Source organism: Tiliqua scincoides, chromosome 11 (genome assembly GCF_035046505.1).
Source record: "Tiliqua scincoides isolate rTilSci1 chromosome 11, rTilSci1.hap2, whole genome shotgun sequence".
In the NCBI taxonomy this organism is placed as follows: domain Eukaryota; kingdom Metazoa; phylum Chordata; class Lepidosauria; order Squamata; family Scincidae; genus Tiliqua; species Tiliqua scincoides.
The window spans coordinates 27,845,057-27,862,124 of record NC_089831.1 but is presented as its reverse complement, the minus strand read 5'-3'; the positions used below and the strand labels follow the sequence as shown (position 1 = coordinate 27,862,124).

The following is a 17,068-nucleotide window of genomic DNA, read 5'->3' as shown; positions in this document are numbered from 1 at the left end:
ACCTCTGGTGAGTGCAGCACATACTGGGGAGGGCCTGGGACAAGCCTGGTTCAGCCCAGTCCTCCCTGCCAACAGATTTTTTTTCCCCTAGGGACTGGCCCTCAGTATTGCTTTGCCTGGGGTCTCCAAAACAAGGGGACATGGTGTTCTGCACTGCTGCAATCAACAGAGGTGCTGTTGACAAACTATAGAAAGAAATAAGACTCCTCAACAAGGGTTGAGGAAACACAAATGACCTTTGTGTTTGTTCTCAAGTGAAGGGAGAAAAAAAAAACCGGGTTCTACCTGGTCAACACCTGGAGCATCTTTCCTTTTACAAGTTCCTCTACACTCCAGAGAGAGGGAGAGAGAGGAATGCAACAACGACAACAGAGAGATCACCAGCACTGAGTGGCTTCATGACCCAACAAAGGCCACCTAGACAGGCTGCTCGGGAATCTCGGTCAATGCCGCTCACCTACGAGGAGGTCACATCTAAAGTAATACTTTTCATTTTAAAATGCTGTGCTTCAAGAGTGACCATCTGCGCATAGCACAGGGTGGCACCTCAGGTGTGCGGCCTTCACCAGACTCAAAACGTCTGCACATTTGTCACCTTTGCACTGAAAAGCCCCCCCCCCCCCCCCCCGCTGGGAAGACAAGGCGGCTGCAGCAAAAAAGCAAGAGTTCACTTTTGGTCGGAATGCCCCCCCAGTCCCCCTCCCCCAACACAGAGCACTTGCCAGTTCAGGGCAGCCACAGTCAAGCCCCCAGCAGGGAGCCATGTTCTAGTGCAGCTTCTGCTATGCTGCTCTGGAGTTACTTTGACAAAACATTTATGCCAGGAGGCACTGGGTTGGAGCACAGATCTCCAAGTGGAGTGGACTGGGGGGAATAGACCTTCCAACACAGGGCGAAGACTGGGCGCCTTGGGGCAAGAAAGCAGGCGGTGCAGCAAGGGCGGCTTCTGACTATACAATGCCCGAGCAGAGAGGGCCTATGCTGGCCCTGGTGCCTCCTGGCAGCCTGTTGCTGGTCAGGCCAGAAGGGAATTCTTCAGAAGTTTACAGGTCGAGTTGTCTCATTCCTTTTGCCTGCATATCAGGCCAAACATCAAGCATGTTGGGAGGGGCACAGTTTAAAACAACACCACTTGGCTCAAAAACACTTGCCAGTCACACACAAGGTGAGCAGGACTCTTGCAGCAAAGAGAAGATGGCAGACGTTGGGGGGCGGAGGGCTTGTCCCAACTTGCTCCAGGTCTCCAGAAAGAGATATTAGGGACAGAGTCATGACACAGTTGCAGGAAGCAACCCACTCGAGAAGAACTCTGGATGGGGTCAGAGACTTGTGCTCCTTTCAGCCCCAAACCCACACTTGGCCTGCTCTGCCTTGCCCCAGATCAGCAAGTCATGCCCACCCCCCCACAATGCAGACCCTTTCTAGTTTTGGAGGGGGAAACCTAGAGTATCTCAGAGAGGCTCACTGTACATGTCTGCCCCACATCCAGCTCTCTTCCAAGTGTTGCAAAGCCAGCTTGACTGACCAAGAGGTCCGAGCTTGTAGTGCTTGGCACCAGGTAGTGTTGCAGAAAACTGAGCCTCTCTCACCTTTAGCTGCTGTCCAGATCTATCTATAATCCCTTTAACCCCAGCAAACTTCATCAAAAAAAGGAAAAGTTATATGAACCCATAACAGAAAAACACATATTTACAGAGTTTATACAAGTATACACATCCCATTTTCTGTGGAACACACTTCAGAGAGGAAAGGCTGCCACAGCTGCGAGGCCCATAGCAAGTGCTGTGACCCCCAACGGAGACTCACGAAGACCAGTCTGTGGTGCTCTGCGAGAGCCCAGGGGGCTTGCAGGCAGCTCCTGCCGCAGGTGGGAGTCGAGTGGCTCTTTCCTCCCAGAGCGCCAATGATGCGCTCCATCTGCCCAGATGGTCCGGGGTCTTGCTTAAATACATGTATTTACAGAGCATGTGAACTGGAACTGCATCTCAACTCCTCCATTAAAAAAAGTTAAACAAAACAAGTGTTACCAATGCGAGTGTCGCCTCCCGGCCCGGCTAGTTGGGGTGGAGAGGGCGAGGTGAACACGGGGAGAGAGGCATTGACCTGAACCAAAAAGACTCCTGGGGCTGTGTCTGGAAGGTGATGTTCTGAATGGTCTCGTAGCATAAGGCACTTTGCACAAAGAAGTAACAAGCTCTTTCGCTCAAAGACGGAGGAGGAGGAGCCAGGGGAGAAGTTGAAATGCACTGGCAGTCAGGCAGGCAGGTGGCTGTGGGGGAAGCTGGAGGGCGTAGTCCAGCGAGTGTTTGGGAGTCTCCTCTTTTCAGAGTTCTTCTTCTCCACCAAGAAAGAAATTAAAACCAGCAGTTAGTGCAACCAGGGTTCTGTCAGCACGCAGTGCAAACCAGTGGGGAAACAAAGGTCTTTCCTTCCTGTCTTGCTTTCTTCCTCACAGCCAGATTTAAAAAAAAATAAAAAAGGAAAAAGGGGAAAAATCTCAGCTCTTTAATCTTCATAGTTCCAAAACAAAAAGGTGAAAAACCCACAAAGGGGGTTCCCAAAGAAACGATGCCTCACATATCAGGATCAAAGGGCTTTCACTTGTGTGCCGAGCAAAGCCTAGAAAGGAAAAACAAAGACACACACAGTCCTGTGAGCAATGGGGAAGCTGTGCTTGAGGGGCACCGGCTGGCTGATGAAGCCACAGTGCTGGGTGCCCCAAGCTGTGGGGTTCAGCCCAGGCCCCCCACACAGCTACAAGCAGCACAAGGTGCTTTGCGGGCCTGTGCAAAGGGCACCTGCTCGGACCCCGTGTCCTTTTCTGGGGAGGAGTTCCAGTTTGGTGGAAGAGCCCCTGCTCTTTGCATGCAGAAGGCCCCGGGGCCAAGGCTTGGCAGCTGCTTCAGGCAGGACAAGACCAGGCTGACTTGAAACCCTGGAGAACTGTGGCCAGCCAGAGTAGGCAGCCCCACTGTGGCAGCAACTTCCTATAGCCCTCTCCTAACAGCTGCACCTGCACAGATCCCCTGCCCATCCCACCCTGGCAATGGATGTGTGTGACTGGCAAGCAGCCAGACACAGAGGAACTGGCCAGAACCACCAGCAGGCCAAGTGCAGCAATTCTGCATCGACGGGTCCCGCCTCTGGCTGCTTGCCTGCCTCACGGGAGCCCCACTTGCACAGACTTGCTCTTGTTTTGTTCTCTGCTGCCACCAACAGACAGAAGCAGTGAGGAGGGAGAGTCCTCTGCTGGGCCAAAGAGCTCCACGGGAAGGACAGGAAATGCCTCCTTGGTCCATGTAATGCCACAACTAGTGGGTGGACCAAGTGCCAAGCAGGTGGCTTATCACCACAGAGGCCAAACCAGAACCTCTTTTCTGTCCTTATTCAGGCAACACCAGTGTGCTCCCTGAGGTATTGGTGGGCCACTGTGAGATACAGGAAGCTGGACTAGATGGGCTTATGGCCTGACTTGGTGGGGCTCTTCAGATGTTCTTAAGGGCTGCCCCCCCCCCGGGACAAGCATCAGCAGCCTCAAAGTGGTCTCCGCAGCAGAGGGTGCTGACCGACCCTGCCCCGCGCATGCGCACAAGCAGACACATACGCAGCAGTTACGGCTTCTCGTCCTCCACGGGTTCACTGTGGTACTCTGCCACGTACAGGCTCTTGTCGATGTTGCTGGGAATGGGCTTTATTTCTGTGCCCAACTGCTCCTCAATACTTTTCAGGTTGAATCGGTCGTCGTAGGTGATCAGGTTGATGGCGAGGCCGAGGTGGCCAAACCGACCTTCAGGGGGACAAAGAGCAAGACATGTGAAGCCGGCAGCCTCTGCCCCACCCAGGCTACACGGGGTGCCTTAGCTGCAGAGTGCTCAGTACAGTGCTCAGGCACTACCATTCCCCAAGTCCCTGCGGCCGCACACTCAAGTTCCACATCCTGTTAGTGCAGGAGTGTCAACATAACACTCGAAGAACCGTGGCGTGTTCCTTCCCAGCTAGGCCTCTTCCAGAAGGCTCAGAAGATGAACAGGCCACTGTCCTTGCTCAAGCAGGTCATGAAACAAAACCTCCTTTCTCCAGCTACATCATGGCCTATACCCTGACTTGGGCACAGATGACACCCAGGGACCAGCCTCTGCACATACCACAAACAATGCCCAGAAGGGCTGGCCTGAGAAGTTCTCAGCTGGGCAGCAAGCAGCCTCACCCTCACTTCCATGGAATGCTCAGCAACCCACAATCCCACAAGGAGGCAAGTCATGGCCAACTCCACAACAGTCCCCAACACAGCACAGGAGGGAAGCAGCTCCAGGTTTCCAGCACAGGCACAAACTCTCCCCCACCCCACACCCACTGGCATCGCTCTCTCAAGAGACAACCCAAGCAGACAGGCGCTGCCTCAACCTGCCTCCCTTTCAGTGCAAAGGAGCACCACTGCTTTATCAGGAAACCGAGCCAGGGTGTTGTCGCCTCAGCCAGGAAGCACGATGGCTGATGCCCAGTGGAGCCCAGTGGAGCCCCTAACCAGTTCACCCCCACCCCTGAGACATGGTGAAAGTTGCTACTTGAATGGCACTGCTTGCCCAGAACTCCCACTTCCCCAATTAGCCCCTCTGTCCTCCTCACCTGATCTGCCAATGCGGTGGAGATACGTCTCTGCTAGCTTTGGAAAATCAAAGTTTATCACAACATTCACAGCTTGGATATCAATACCTCGGGTAAACAGATCTGAAAAGCAAACGTTCCCCCTTAGCACAACTGGTTTGAGCAGCAAGCATGGTCCTTGGCACACAGAGGTGGCAGACCAGGACCTGGCCCATGGTGAGTTTTGCCTCCTCCCGAGCTGCTGTTCAAGCTGCCCGATTTTCAATTACAGGTCTCAACAGACTGCCACACACAGCTGTCCCACAGCACACCTATGCCCCACTGCCACCCCATCCCCAAGCTCTCTTCGGCCCATTTGGAATCCAGGGACTACTGCTGCCACCACCACGTCCAGCCACCAGACAGCTCATCTACCTGAACACGGAGCCCACAGACAACTGAGGAAGACGCTCCCGTCTCCACAACAGCTTGAGTGGCAAAGGTGCCTTTGCAAACAGTTGTCTACAACAGGGGTCTCCAAACCCCGGCCCAGGGGCCAGATGCGGCTGGCAGCAAGCCTCTTTCCGGCCCGCAGCCAACCTCTTGTCCCTTGAAAGATGTAAGATGGTGGAATGCCTCATCAAAGATAGGATCTCAAAACACAAAGACGAACAGGCCTTGCTGAGGGAGAGTCAGCATGGCTTCTGTAAGGGTAAGTCTTGCCTCACCAACCTTATAGAATTCTTTGAAAAGGTCAACAGGCATGTGGATGCGGGAGAACCCATGGACATTATATATCTGGACTTTCAGAAGGCGTTTGACACGGTCCCTCACCAAAGACTACTGAAAAAACTCCACAGTCAGGGAATTAGAGGACAGGTCCTCTCGTGGATTGAGAACTGGTTGGAGGCCAGGAAGCAGAGAGTGGGTGTCAATGGGCAATTTTCACAATGGAGAGAGGTGAAAAGCGGTGTGCCCCAAGGATCTGTCCTGGGACCGGTGCTTTTCAACCTCTTCATAAATGACCTGGAGACAGGGTTGAGCAGTGAGGTGGCTAAGTTTGCAGACAACACCAAACTTTTCCGAGTGGTGAAGACCAGAAGTGATTGTGAGGAGCTCCAGAAGGATCTCTCCAGACTGGCAGAATGGGCAGCAAAATGGCAGATGCGCTTCAATGTCAGTAAGTGTAAAGTCATGCACATTGGGGCAAAAAATCAAAACTTTAGATATAGGCTGATGGGTTCTGAGCTGTCTGTGACAGATCAGGAGATCTTGGGGTGGTGGTGGACAGGTCGATGAAAGTGTCGACCCAATGTGCGGCAACAGTGAAGAAGGCCAATTCTATGCTTGGGATCATTAGGAAGGGTATTGAGAACAAAACGGCTAGTATTATAATGCCGTTGTACAAATCGATGGTAAGGCCACACCTGGAGTATTGTCTCCAGTTCTGGTCGCCGCATATCAAAAAAGACATAGTGGAAATGGAAAAGGTGCAAAAGAAAGCGACTAAGATGATTACTGGGCTGGGGCACCTTCCTTATGAGGAAAGGCGACGGCGTTTGGGCCTCTTCAGCCTAGAAAAGAGACGCCTGAGGGGGGACATGATTGAGACATACAAAATGATGCAGGGGATGGACAGAGTGGATAGGGAGATGCTCTTTACACTCTCACATAATACCAGAACCAGGGGACATCCACTAAAATTGAGTGCTCTGATTTTGTCTGGAGGGTGCCCTGAGGGCCAGAGAGGTTGAATGAATGAGCCCATTTGTTCATTTATTCACTCATCTAAGTTCCATCTCTAACTTATCTATTTAAATTTTATATTTAAATTTTTTTCTGGCCCTCATCACCATGCCAGATATTTGATGTGGCCCTCTGGCCAAAAAGTCTAGAGACCCCTGATCTACAACCATCGCAGTGCTCAAGTCTTACTTTTTAGAAATGGCCTCAGCACTGGAGGGAGCCAGACTCTGAATGGGAGGCAGCGGGCATCGCCAGTATCTGGTCCCCAGTTAAGCCTTCCTCCATGAGAACTCGCTGCCCAGTGGAGAGACAGAGAGCACCCCAGCACACAGACAGCCAAAAGCGCGGAGAATGCAGGACAGCGCAGAGGGACACTCACCAGTGCAAACAAGATTGCGGCACAAGCCATTTCGGAAGTCATGGAACACACGGTTACGGTGCTCCTGGGGAGGAAGAAAAGATTAGTTCGCAGGTGCTCACTCCTGACCAGAGTCCAATCTCCATGAAGCCCCCCAGCTCTAGGCCCCTTGGAAACTGCATGTGTGCAGTTTCTCTGCAGGCATCCAGCCACCCAGCAACGCCTGCTCCGCCAGTCACAACAGGCCCAGATGGCCACAGCATGCACCGCCTCTCTTTCTCATGCCCCAAGGACTGCTGCCATCCTGCCTTATCAGAGCAACTGCTAACCCTAAAATGCCAAGGCCCATTTGGAATCTGGACGCTCACTGGCAAAAGCTCTTCCTTCTCGACTAGCAGTGACACAGATGAAGGGGACTTCAACAGAGAATATGAGGGTCCTTCCCCACGCCCACCCCTGCATCAGCATCAGAGCCCGGTTAACATCCTACAGGGCCCAGTTGCCCACCCTGAATTCCACACTGACCTGTCTCATCTTTGCATGAATGTAGAAGCATGAATACCCCAGCTGGGAGATTTTCTTAGCTAGTAGTTCAACCCGTTGGGAGGAGTTGCAGAAAATGATCGACTGGTTTATTTGGAGCTAAAAATACAAAAAAAGTGACACTTTGCAATTCTCCACTGCTTGCAAATCATCAAGGCCACAGATCTCTTCAGAAAGACAGAACACACACAGTAACCCCTGCCAAGCATCCGTACAGCTTTAGCCAGGGGGACTGGGAAGTGTTGTGAACTGCACAAGTGCTCCACTGCAGGTCCCTCCGGTAGAACTCAGGAGTTGCTGCACAGTACTTGTGGCAAGGGCAGACCCATCACCCTGCAGAGCACAGCTGTGGGGTGAGACAGCTAGCACTTCCTTAGCTCTGCATAGCACATCACCCCTCAACAGAGTGGCCCCAGGCCTGCTTCCTCCACTCCTCACCAGAACTGTCCAGAATACGACAGGCTCACCAGTGCACACCTGCCTACTTGAGTGGTATTCTGTTTTTCGAGGAGCAGAGGCACCTTTTCAGAAAGTCAGGGGTGAGAAGCAGTGCAGAAAGGGCAGTGGAATTGCGAAAGGGCTGGGGAACTTAGCTGTGGCAAGGCCGGCCTCAGCAGAGAAGGCACATCTTCTCCCTTCCCTCTCCAGAGACACAGCACAGCCTAGTACAGCCCCGCTCCCCACAGCAGTAGGAGCCTTTGCTCCTCACATGAAAAAAGCTTTCACAATTCTGTTCTACAGGTCCAGGATTTGGCCTCTGTCCCCAACCACAAATGGGACAGGGTGCCACTGCTCACCCTGGAGAACAGCGTGTTGAGGCAGTGGACTTTCTGGCGCTCAGTCACATAGGCGTAGTACTGGGTCACTCCCTTCAGAGTCAGCTCCTCCATCAGGTTAATCTCGTAGGGTTTCTGCAAGTGGGAATTCTGAAAGCAGAGCAGCCAGCTGTTGAGGCAAACCTGCAGGCCACGACCTCCTGTGGACCAACCCGCCCTCTTCTTGCTCAGCCAAGTTGGCCAGGCAGCATCATACTCACCATGAACTTCTGGACACTGAGGGGGAAGGTGGCCGAGTACAGCAGGATCTGCCTGTTTTTGGGCAGTGTGAGAATAATGTCCTCCATTATCTGGACAAAGTCTTGGGACAAAAGTTTGTCTGCCTGCAATGAGAAGAGAACCAAAAACACTGCTAAGGTCCTTTGGCGTTTGAATGCTGGGACCCCAGAAGCTGTTGGCACTCCAGCAGGGACCAGGCGCAAGTCCCAGCTTCTGCTCTTGGCATTCTAGTCTGAGGCCGCAAGGCTGGTTTCTCAGCTCCTAGCTGGAACAGCCCTGGGATCGCAGTCCAAGCCTGAGCATGGTTACCTCATCCAGAACGATCATCTGGACGTGGTCCACCTTTGCAACGCCCTTCTTGATGAGATCCAGAATCCTCCCTGGTGTAGCAATCACCACGTGCACTACAGAAAGAAAAGTACACAGACTTGAGCAGCAGCATGAACAAGGAAGCACGTGTGAAACAGAGGGGAAGGCAAGAGGCGAGACCCCAAGCCAGCCCCTCCCCTACCTGTGTCATCGAGCCTCATTATGTCATCACGCAGGTTGGTTCCTCCTGTGGTCGCCATTACTTTGGCCCCTCCCATGTGTTTGCTGACCTGGATGCAGATCTGACTGACCTGCAGGGCAAGTTCTCGAGTTGGAACAATCACCATTGCTGCAAGAGAGAAGATGGTTCAGAGCACTTGAAATTGAACGAGAGTCTTGCAGATTTCCTTGTTAGACTGCACAGACATTCAGTGGACATAAGACAGCTGTTCAAGAAGAATGCCATGAGAAGGCTCTCCTGACGTGTGTTACGTTGCTTTCTGACAATGAACCCAAGAGGCACTGAGCTCAGATCAGAGAAGGTTCTTTCACAAGACTTCCACTGCCCTATGGAAGAAGACTGGTGAATCACCTCCCCCCACTAATGTAAAGAGGCCTTATGACTCTGTCAGACATGTTTCAGAGTTGGATCATTCCATGTCAAATCATCATATTCCTTCGAACGCCTTAGATTTTTATGAAATTTGAGGTGCTTATTTGTCCTATGGTGTGATGCAAAAAATACCCATTTTTAGCTACCTGTGTTGGTTATGTGAAATTTTATAGCTATGTAAATTTCCAAGGGTTTATTAAAAACAGTACGTTAGTGATATTTTAACTAGCTAACAAAATTTTTTTTAAAAATCTCAAAATTAGGTCATAATGTATTTAACAAAGTTTTTTATAGATAAGTTTGAATTAACTGAGATCAAAATTTTACAAGTGTCCATTCGAGAACTGATTTTAACATTTTAATTTTTAAAAAAGTATTAAACCCATTGTGACATATAGAAAAGCCCATTAAAAGTTTTAAATTGAGACCATTCCCAGCTCTTACATCTCAACTGATAACTGACTTACATCTAGTTAAAATATCCCTAGCATGCCACTTTTTGATAAAAGTTGAAAATTTACTTAATATATTTTCTAACTTTAAAAACTTTATAAAAACACATTTCTTCAATAACTACACAGGATCATTCAGGGTTTATCAAAATCTAAGGACGTGAGGTAGGAAAATGTTACGTGCAATGATGTGACACAAAGTAACCCAGTTTCACAACTCTAGAATCCCTCCTTCCTTTGGAGGCGAACAAGTTGACTGCAGAGTCTTCCCTTTGAAACATTTCTTTCTATGCAGGCACTGGACAAATCAACACACACAGTCCTCTTAAGTTGCAGCCAAGTACGCCCAGCATACTGCTATAGGCAGGGCTGAGGGAAGGTGCCACTTTGTGACCTATGTCAGCAGAGGGGAGCAAGGGAAGAATTCCAGGGACAACATGCTGCAGCCAAGACCCCCAGGAAGCTTCTGGGCAGGCACGGCTCCAACTGACCTTGAATGTTGTCCTTCTTTAAGTCGAGACGTTCAAGTAAGGGGATGAGGTAGGCGCCACTCTTGCCGGTCCCGTTCTTGGCTCGGGCCAAGATGTCCCTCCCAGACAGTGCAATGGGAATGCTCTCCTCCTGCAGCAAGGTAGTTAAGGGGTCAGCAGGATGCCATCCAGTAAGAACTCACCCTTTAGTGGCTCCCTTGGGAATGGGGGACGAGAGCAAGGCCAACGGGCAGGCGGGACAACAGGTGAAGTCCTTCACATGCAGGCATGCTCCCATCTATCTTCTAGGCGCCCCTGGTCCACTCAAGCTGCAGAACCTCTGTCATACACTGGTCTCACCACAGACATTGCAACCATGGCAAAAAGTTCATTGAGAGGTGAACGGAGGAGCTGAGCGGCTATTCTCAGGGCTGGACAGAGCAGGGTGCCTTCCAAGTCAGGCACTTGGAAAAGCAACCCAAGTCATCCAGGGGGCTGCACAGGCTTTCCCTTCACTGCATTCTCCCAACAAGAAAGTGGCTTGGGGCAAGCCAGCTTTGAACACAGAACTAACTTAAACTTTATTGTAGCAACAGTAAAACAAATGGCAACCCAAAAAAAGTAGCAGGCTTTACCTGCTTACCTGCTTAGCAGTCAGCTACCAGAGATGCCAACACAACAGGGAGAGGAAACCTTGCAGTTGATTCTACCCAACAATTTCACCCTGAGCCCTGGGTGTGTGTGTGGCTCAAGGACGAGCCTGTGAGGCAGGTGGTCACCGGCTCAAGTCCAAGCGACTCTATACAACACCACTGAAAGCCTCTTGCTGCAAGGAGGTCAACAGAAGTGCTCCACATGCCCCACCCTGAGCCAGCTTGTGCACACCCACCTGAATTGGAGATGGCTTCTCCCAGCCCATTTCAAAAATTCCCATCAGCAGCTCCCGTTTCAGACAGTAATCTTCAAATTCGTTTCCTTTAGTGGATGTCACATCCTGAATGGGCAGAGCAGGAGAGTCAGCACATACCACCAGCAGAATCCCACCAGATGCCGTGCACAAGAGCTGACCAGCAGGCAGGGCAGGCCACCTACCACCACACCCCGGCTGCTGGGGGAGAGATACTTGGATGGGACTCTGCTTAGGGTACACAGACGTGTTAACATCCTTCAATCCTCTCGACAGGTGCCAAAGGCATCTCTGGGGAGGCCCTATGTGCCCAGCAGCCAAGGGGCAGTGCTCTGCTATACAAGGGGTCCATCCAATCCAGCACCCTTTCCCCACAGTGGTCCGCCAGCTATGCCAGTAGGGCAGCCCGCCAACAGGCAAGAGGCAAGCTTCTCCCCTTCTGAGATTCCAAGGCAGGCTCTAACTCTGCAAGGCACACACCTGCACCCTCCGCTCATCCTTAAGCAGAGGTGCAAATCCCAGCAGGTTCAATACAGGATATTTTTATTAGTTCTAGCAAGTCCTTACCGAAGTTTTGATTCTCAGGTCTTTTGGAGGGAGTTTCAAAGTCTTCTTCCAGTCATCGCCAGGTCTAAAGTGGGAAAAGAGCAGGGTGTCAGTCACCGGCCTAGACTTGAGCAGGGGAGCTGCTTTCCCCTGGCAAGTTCAGCACCACACAGGACATTGTGCTACACTCAGAGCTGCCCAGAGGTGGCCCCAAGAGGAGGAACACCAGATCACCTCCCAAGTAGCAACAACACAGACCTCAACTGATTTAACAGTCACGTCTTCTAAAGTGTTCAAGGCCACATGGTGCACCAAGACAAATGCAGAGCATGGCCCAAGTGGCTTCTAAACTCCACAGCAATCATGGGGGAGAAGATGGGATACGCCTCATAGGAAAGGAGGTGTTTAATTCCTCCCCCCCCCCCCGACAAAGGCTGCATCTCAAAGTTCCTCTCAACCCCAGGGAGGAAGCTTTGCTTCCAGGGTTAGGAGCAGCTCTAGGGTGCAATCTTGGTCAAGAAAGCAGCAGTAAGAGATTAAGTGCCTCCATGATCTCACTGCCCCCCTTATTTAGTTTAACACACATGTAGCACCAAAGGATGCATTTCTTAGGGTGAGGTCACCAGACTACAATGAATCCTTTTCATCCATCTAGCACTTCAAAAAACCCTGGGAATTCAGCAAGAGTTATTATGCCATACTGCAGCTGGGAAAGTGTAAGGCTGAGGGACGAGGGTTTGCTTGAGGCTATCTCCTACCAAGGATTCATCAGAAGCGACACTCAAGCTGGGGAAGCAGTTTGCAGCTCACTCTCTCAGCCACAAGAGGACGCTGTGGGGAGGCAGCCACAACTGTTAAACTAAACACAACCAATACAGGAACAGTGCAGCTGCATCCAGGACAGACTGAAGCCACTGAATGCCACACTGCAGGAAGCTGGCCAGTAGAGGCATTACCTGGAATGGGGCATTACCTGGAATGCCAGTAGAGGTATTACCATTACCATGGGGGGCTTTTCACTTGGTGACTGAGCTGGACAGCACTAGCTCACAGCAAGAACCTGTCCCCCAAAGGACGCCACGTTCTTCCACTGTGAGAGCAAAAGACTCAGCCAGGCAGCAAAGCAGCACTGAGGCTGCACACGCGGCATTTGAATCAGGACGTATTGCCACATGGCCGTTTGGCCTCCCTTCTCCCATTGATTAAACTAGCAAGACAAGCCCATTGCCTTCTTGTGGAATAGGATCCATTCCACACCAAGGGAGGGCTTTGCCTCCTTGGCCTGAAGATGTTGAACTAGGACAATAATCACAGCCCACCCAAGATCTTCAAGAACCAGAGACTTACAGGCAGTGCAGACTCCCTTTCCTAGCCACCGTGGTCAGGCAGCTCCAGGAAGTCCTGGAGGAGGCATGTTGCACTGGACACAGGTGACTGCAGTTCACAGAAGAGTAGGACAACACCCCCATTCATCTTCAGGGTTCCACAAAACCGTTGCATCTGCAGCCACAGACTAAACTGGCTCTACCCTCTGGAAATGAATTCCAGAGAGCAGTTTCTCAAGGTTTATCCTCTGCCATTCCACTTCTTGTGGGCCACCTATTCAAAGTACCACTGGAAGTAACTGGTGATGACATCATCACCAGTTACTTCTGGGTTGGGGGACCAGATGCAACAAGACAATCACAAATAAGCAGCTCAGGGTGGAGGGGAGGGCTTTTGAATGTGGAAAAGCATGTTTTGGAGCTCTGCCCACCGAGCTGAGCCTCCTACTGATGTTTGTTGTGTCACATCCCTGGTCCTGCTGCCAAGTGGCAGGTATCCAGGGGTCCTGTGAGTACCACCAGGCACCACCTAAGTACCACTGGTGGTACCTGTACCGCTGGTTGAAAACACTGCCCTAGTCATCACAATCCTCCTTTGGGCCAGAATGCAGATTCAAGGTGGCTTGGTCATGAGAGTCCAGAACTCAGTTGATGCTCTTTGCTCTCTCGATCCTTCTGGATCAGCTACAGAGATAGGGAGGTGGCAGTCCTGTTCTGCTCCTGCCATGCTGGTGAGTCTCAGACATATGTGGAGAGGCTGTGCTTCTCTTCAAGACTTCTCTTGCAGGGTCCTGCAGGAATTCAATCCGTCCGCCCAGGCTTTCTGACATCTATAAGCCACTTGGAAAAACCATCCTGAGTTCTGGGGCAGGCTTTAATCTGCATGCAGGTGACATATTTACATATAAGCTGCAAACAGCTCCCTCATTATTAACTAGCCTGAGACCTGAAGGCTTTATTCTAAAAAGCCTTTGGTATGCTGTAAGACAGTATGGTGGTTGCACTGGCTTAATTTAATATTTTATGATTAATAATTTTATATGCTGTTGCTTCTAACTTAATAAAAAACAAATAATGATATGGGCGATTGGGTAGAGGGAATGCCTATCAAATGTGCTAGCAAAAAAAAGCTATAGCGGGATAGCAAACAATTTGGAAGCCCAAACTAGGATTCAAAGTTATTTTGACAGGCTCCATATCAACCATATGAAGCTTGAGCAAGATGAATGTCATGCCTTGCACACAGAAACTAAAAATCTGAGGCACAAGTACTGTAGGGGGAGAACTCACACTGCAAGGTGCACACATGAGAAGGATCTAGTCACCTTAGAGGAGTACAAGAGTCAGCTGCTACAGAAGTGACCGCACTGTGCAGTTGTATCAGAATAGGAACGGAGTCCAGGTCATAAGCAGCAAGAATTCCATTCTATACTTTACTAATCAGACCTCCCTTGGAATCCTGCACCCAGTTTTCAGCACCAGCTTTTCAAGAGGATATTGACAAGCTGGAACAGGCTGAAAGAAGGAAACTAAAACGATGAGGGGTCTGGAGACCAGCTCACATGAGGAATCATCAAAAGAGTGAAGTTTGCTCATCCAGGAGACTAAGGGAGTCCCAAACTTGTCTGCAAGTACCTGAAGGGCTGTCACGTGGAAGGAAGGGAGGACTTGCTCCCAATGGCTCCGGAGGGCAGGACTAGAACCCAGAGTACGACATTACAGATTTAGTACTAGATATGAGAAAGCATCTCCCAACTGTTGGAGCAGTCCGGCCCTGCAGCCGCCTGTTGCCCCACACAGTTGTGGGCTCTCCCTCTGGAGGTTTCCAAGCAGAGGCTGGACAGGATGCCCTAGTTGCCTGCACTGAGTTGGGGGTTGGACTAGACAACCTCCCTTCCAGCTCTAGTACTCTATGACACTCAGCTCCATGTCTCCTTTCCTATTTGAACCAGATGTGGATCATCCATGAATGACTGCATGATGTTGATGACAAGCTGAATGAATGTAAGCAAAGCAAATAATCCACATACAACTTAAGCCATGCATCTCCCTCGCTCCTGAGAGCACAGGTTTGTGGCTTGGAGTGCTCAGGTGGAAGTCACAGCCAGCAGTACATTTCATAAGCTTCCATCAATAAAGACACGGCCACCGCTGTGCATGCCTGGGCAGTCTCTCATTCGTACTACTGCAAGTGACGCTTCAGAAACCTCAGCTGATCTCAAGCAAGGAGCCAGACTGGCTCCAGTGTTAGCAGCTGGAAACATCACAACCCTGTTCTGAAAAGAGCTCCGCTGGGAGCCAAGCGTCTCTGGGTCAAGTTCCAGGTGCTGTAAAACCCCACAGGGGCTGGAAGGAGCACAGTTTCACAGACTAGCTTCAGACTGTTTCTAAAGATGCAGGAAAGCGTGCGGTCAATATGTTTATAGAATTTACCCAACTCTTATTTAAGAATTTTCTATTGAAACTTGATAAGCATGCAGGGCAGTGACACCTGCAATATCAAAGCTGCACCCTTTGTCTCTTCTGCTATAAAAACCACACTGTAAGCTCCTCAGGACAGGGCTGTTTTCACCCAATTTACTTAGGGAAATATCACATATATTGATATCTACATACAGATGAAGCTAAAGAATCCCAATACGCATTTAGCTGTAGCACTAACACTGGAGCCAAAACTGTATGAAGTCTAACAGAAGCAGGAGTGGATTTTGTCAGCCTGAGAAAGTGGAACTACTGGTTATGCTGCATGAGCAGAAGGAAGGCAAAACAAAGTGGCAGGAAAAGAGGATGACAACTGAGGGCTGGTGCCAGACACTGTGCTCGTATGCAAGCCCAAAGGGAGAATATCCTGGCACAGAGAGCCAGGAGGCTGCCCCCTCCTGCCCCAGGGGCTGCTGCTCACCCCTTGGCGCAGGTACTCACTTGATGGTAGAGGCCATGCTCTGTGCTTGCTGCTGCTGAGTGCCGTTGTTGACTGTACTGGGGTGCTTCAGCGGGTTGATCTGCTGCTGAGCCTGCGTGCCCCCGCCTGCCGGGCCGCCAGTGGCCTTCACCGGGCCCCTCAGCTGTCCATTCTGACTGGAGAGACCCATTATAACAGGGTTCTCTGTTCTGGCCGTACTCATAGTCTTCTCCACGGAGACGTCTCCTTCAGCCTCAGAACTGGGTACGGAACTGCAGTAACAGTTTATTAGGTTCTCCAAGATGGAGAGATAAATAAGGTCCTGCTCAGTACGTGAGTCTTATTGCCAGGCAGGCAGCGGGCGCCTGTCAAGCGCTTCGCAGCAGCGCAGCCACCTGCTCGGTCTTCGTGTCCTCGCCAGGCCTTGGTCCGATCTGCGGAGAGAGGGGGCGGTTCACACGCTGCCCACACGCGCACGCTGGAGGGGGCGGCCACCCCCAGGCCTCCCCGCCTGGCACCGCAGGGGCTGGAGAACGCAGGCCAGCTGGAGCCCCCCAGGCCTCGTCCACGCAGCGGCCTCCGCCGTCCTGCCACCGAGGAGGCGCTTCCTGCTCCCCCTCCGCACTGCCGGGACGGGGCAGCGGGGAGCCTCCGGGCCGCCCCGGCGGCGCTACGGGGCCTGCCGCAGGGGGCGGCCGCGGGGGGAGAGGCAGCCCGGTCGCTGCAGGCCTCGCGGGCGGGGGGCGAGCTCGGCTTGGCCGCGCCAGTGCGAGGCGGAAGGGCTGCCGCGGCCTCCGCCTCCCGCCGAGGCCCGCAGGGAGCCCGAGCAGCCCCGCCCGAGGCCCTGCGACGCCCCGCCCGCCAGCAGCCCGGGGGGAGCGGCGGCAGGTCCGGCCAGGCCTCGGCCGCAACGCTGCCCGTCCCGCCCAGGAGGCGCGGCCTGCGCCCCACAAAGGCGGCCCAGGGGAAGGGCCGCCGCGCACGCCCACAGCCCGCGCGCCCTCACCGCCGCCGCCACCGGCTGGCTCCTTCGCTCCGTCAGTCCCGGTCGGCCGTCGCTGCTCGGTCTGCTCCGGACTATGGCGGCGGCGGCGACGCGACAACAAGATGGCGGCTTCCTCTTCCTCCCTTCCCGGCCTCCTTCCTCCCTCCCGACGCGCCGCGTCACTGCGCATGCGCCCAGGCTCGGGAAAGGCGGTGCCTCCGCGCCGCTTGGCCCCGCCCCAAACGGAGGGGCGGGGGCGCCCCGGCGGCGCGG

General features: G+C 52.3%; 1 protein-coding gene across 1 annotated transcript; it reads right to left on the bottom strand.

Moving 5' to 3' along the window:
- Nucleotides 1-677: 677 nt before the first annotated feature.
- On the bottom strand, nucleotides 678-16,949 carry DDX6 (DEAD-box helicase 6). Its single transcript, XM_066639600.1, has 14 exons — nucleotides 16,817-16,949; nucleotides 15,831-16,244; nucleotides 11,605-11,668; nucleotides 11,020-11,124; nucleotides 10,152-10,281; nucleotides 8,798-8,944; nucleotides 8,596-8,690; nucleotides 8,268-8,390; nucleotides 8,029-8,157; nucleotides 7,214-7,330; nucleotides 6,710-6,773; nucleotides 4,627-4,728; nucleotides 3,605-3,787; nucleotides 678-2,619 (listed from the first exon to the last, which is right to left on the bottom strand). The coding sequence occupies exons 2-13, from the start codon at nucleotides 16,031-16,033 to the stop codon at nucleotides 3,612-3,614; spliced, it is 1,455 nt and encodes a 484-aa protein (XP_066495697.1). The 5' UTR covers nucleotides 16,034-16,244; nucleotides 16,817-16,949; the 3' UTR covers nucleotides 678-2,619; nucleotides 3,605-3,611.
- Between the last annotated feature and the right edge of the window lie 119 nt (nucleotides 16,950-17,068).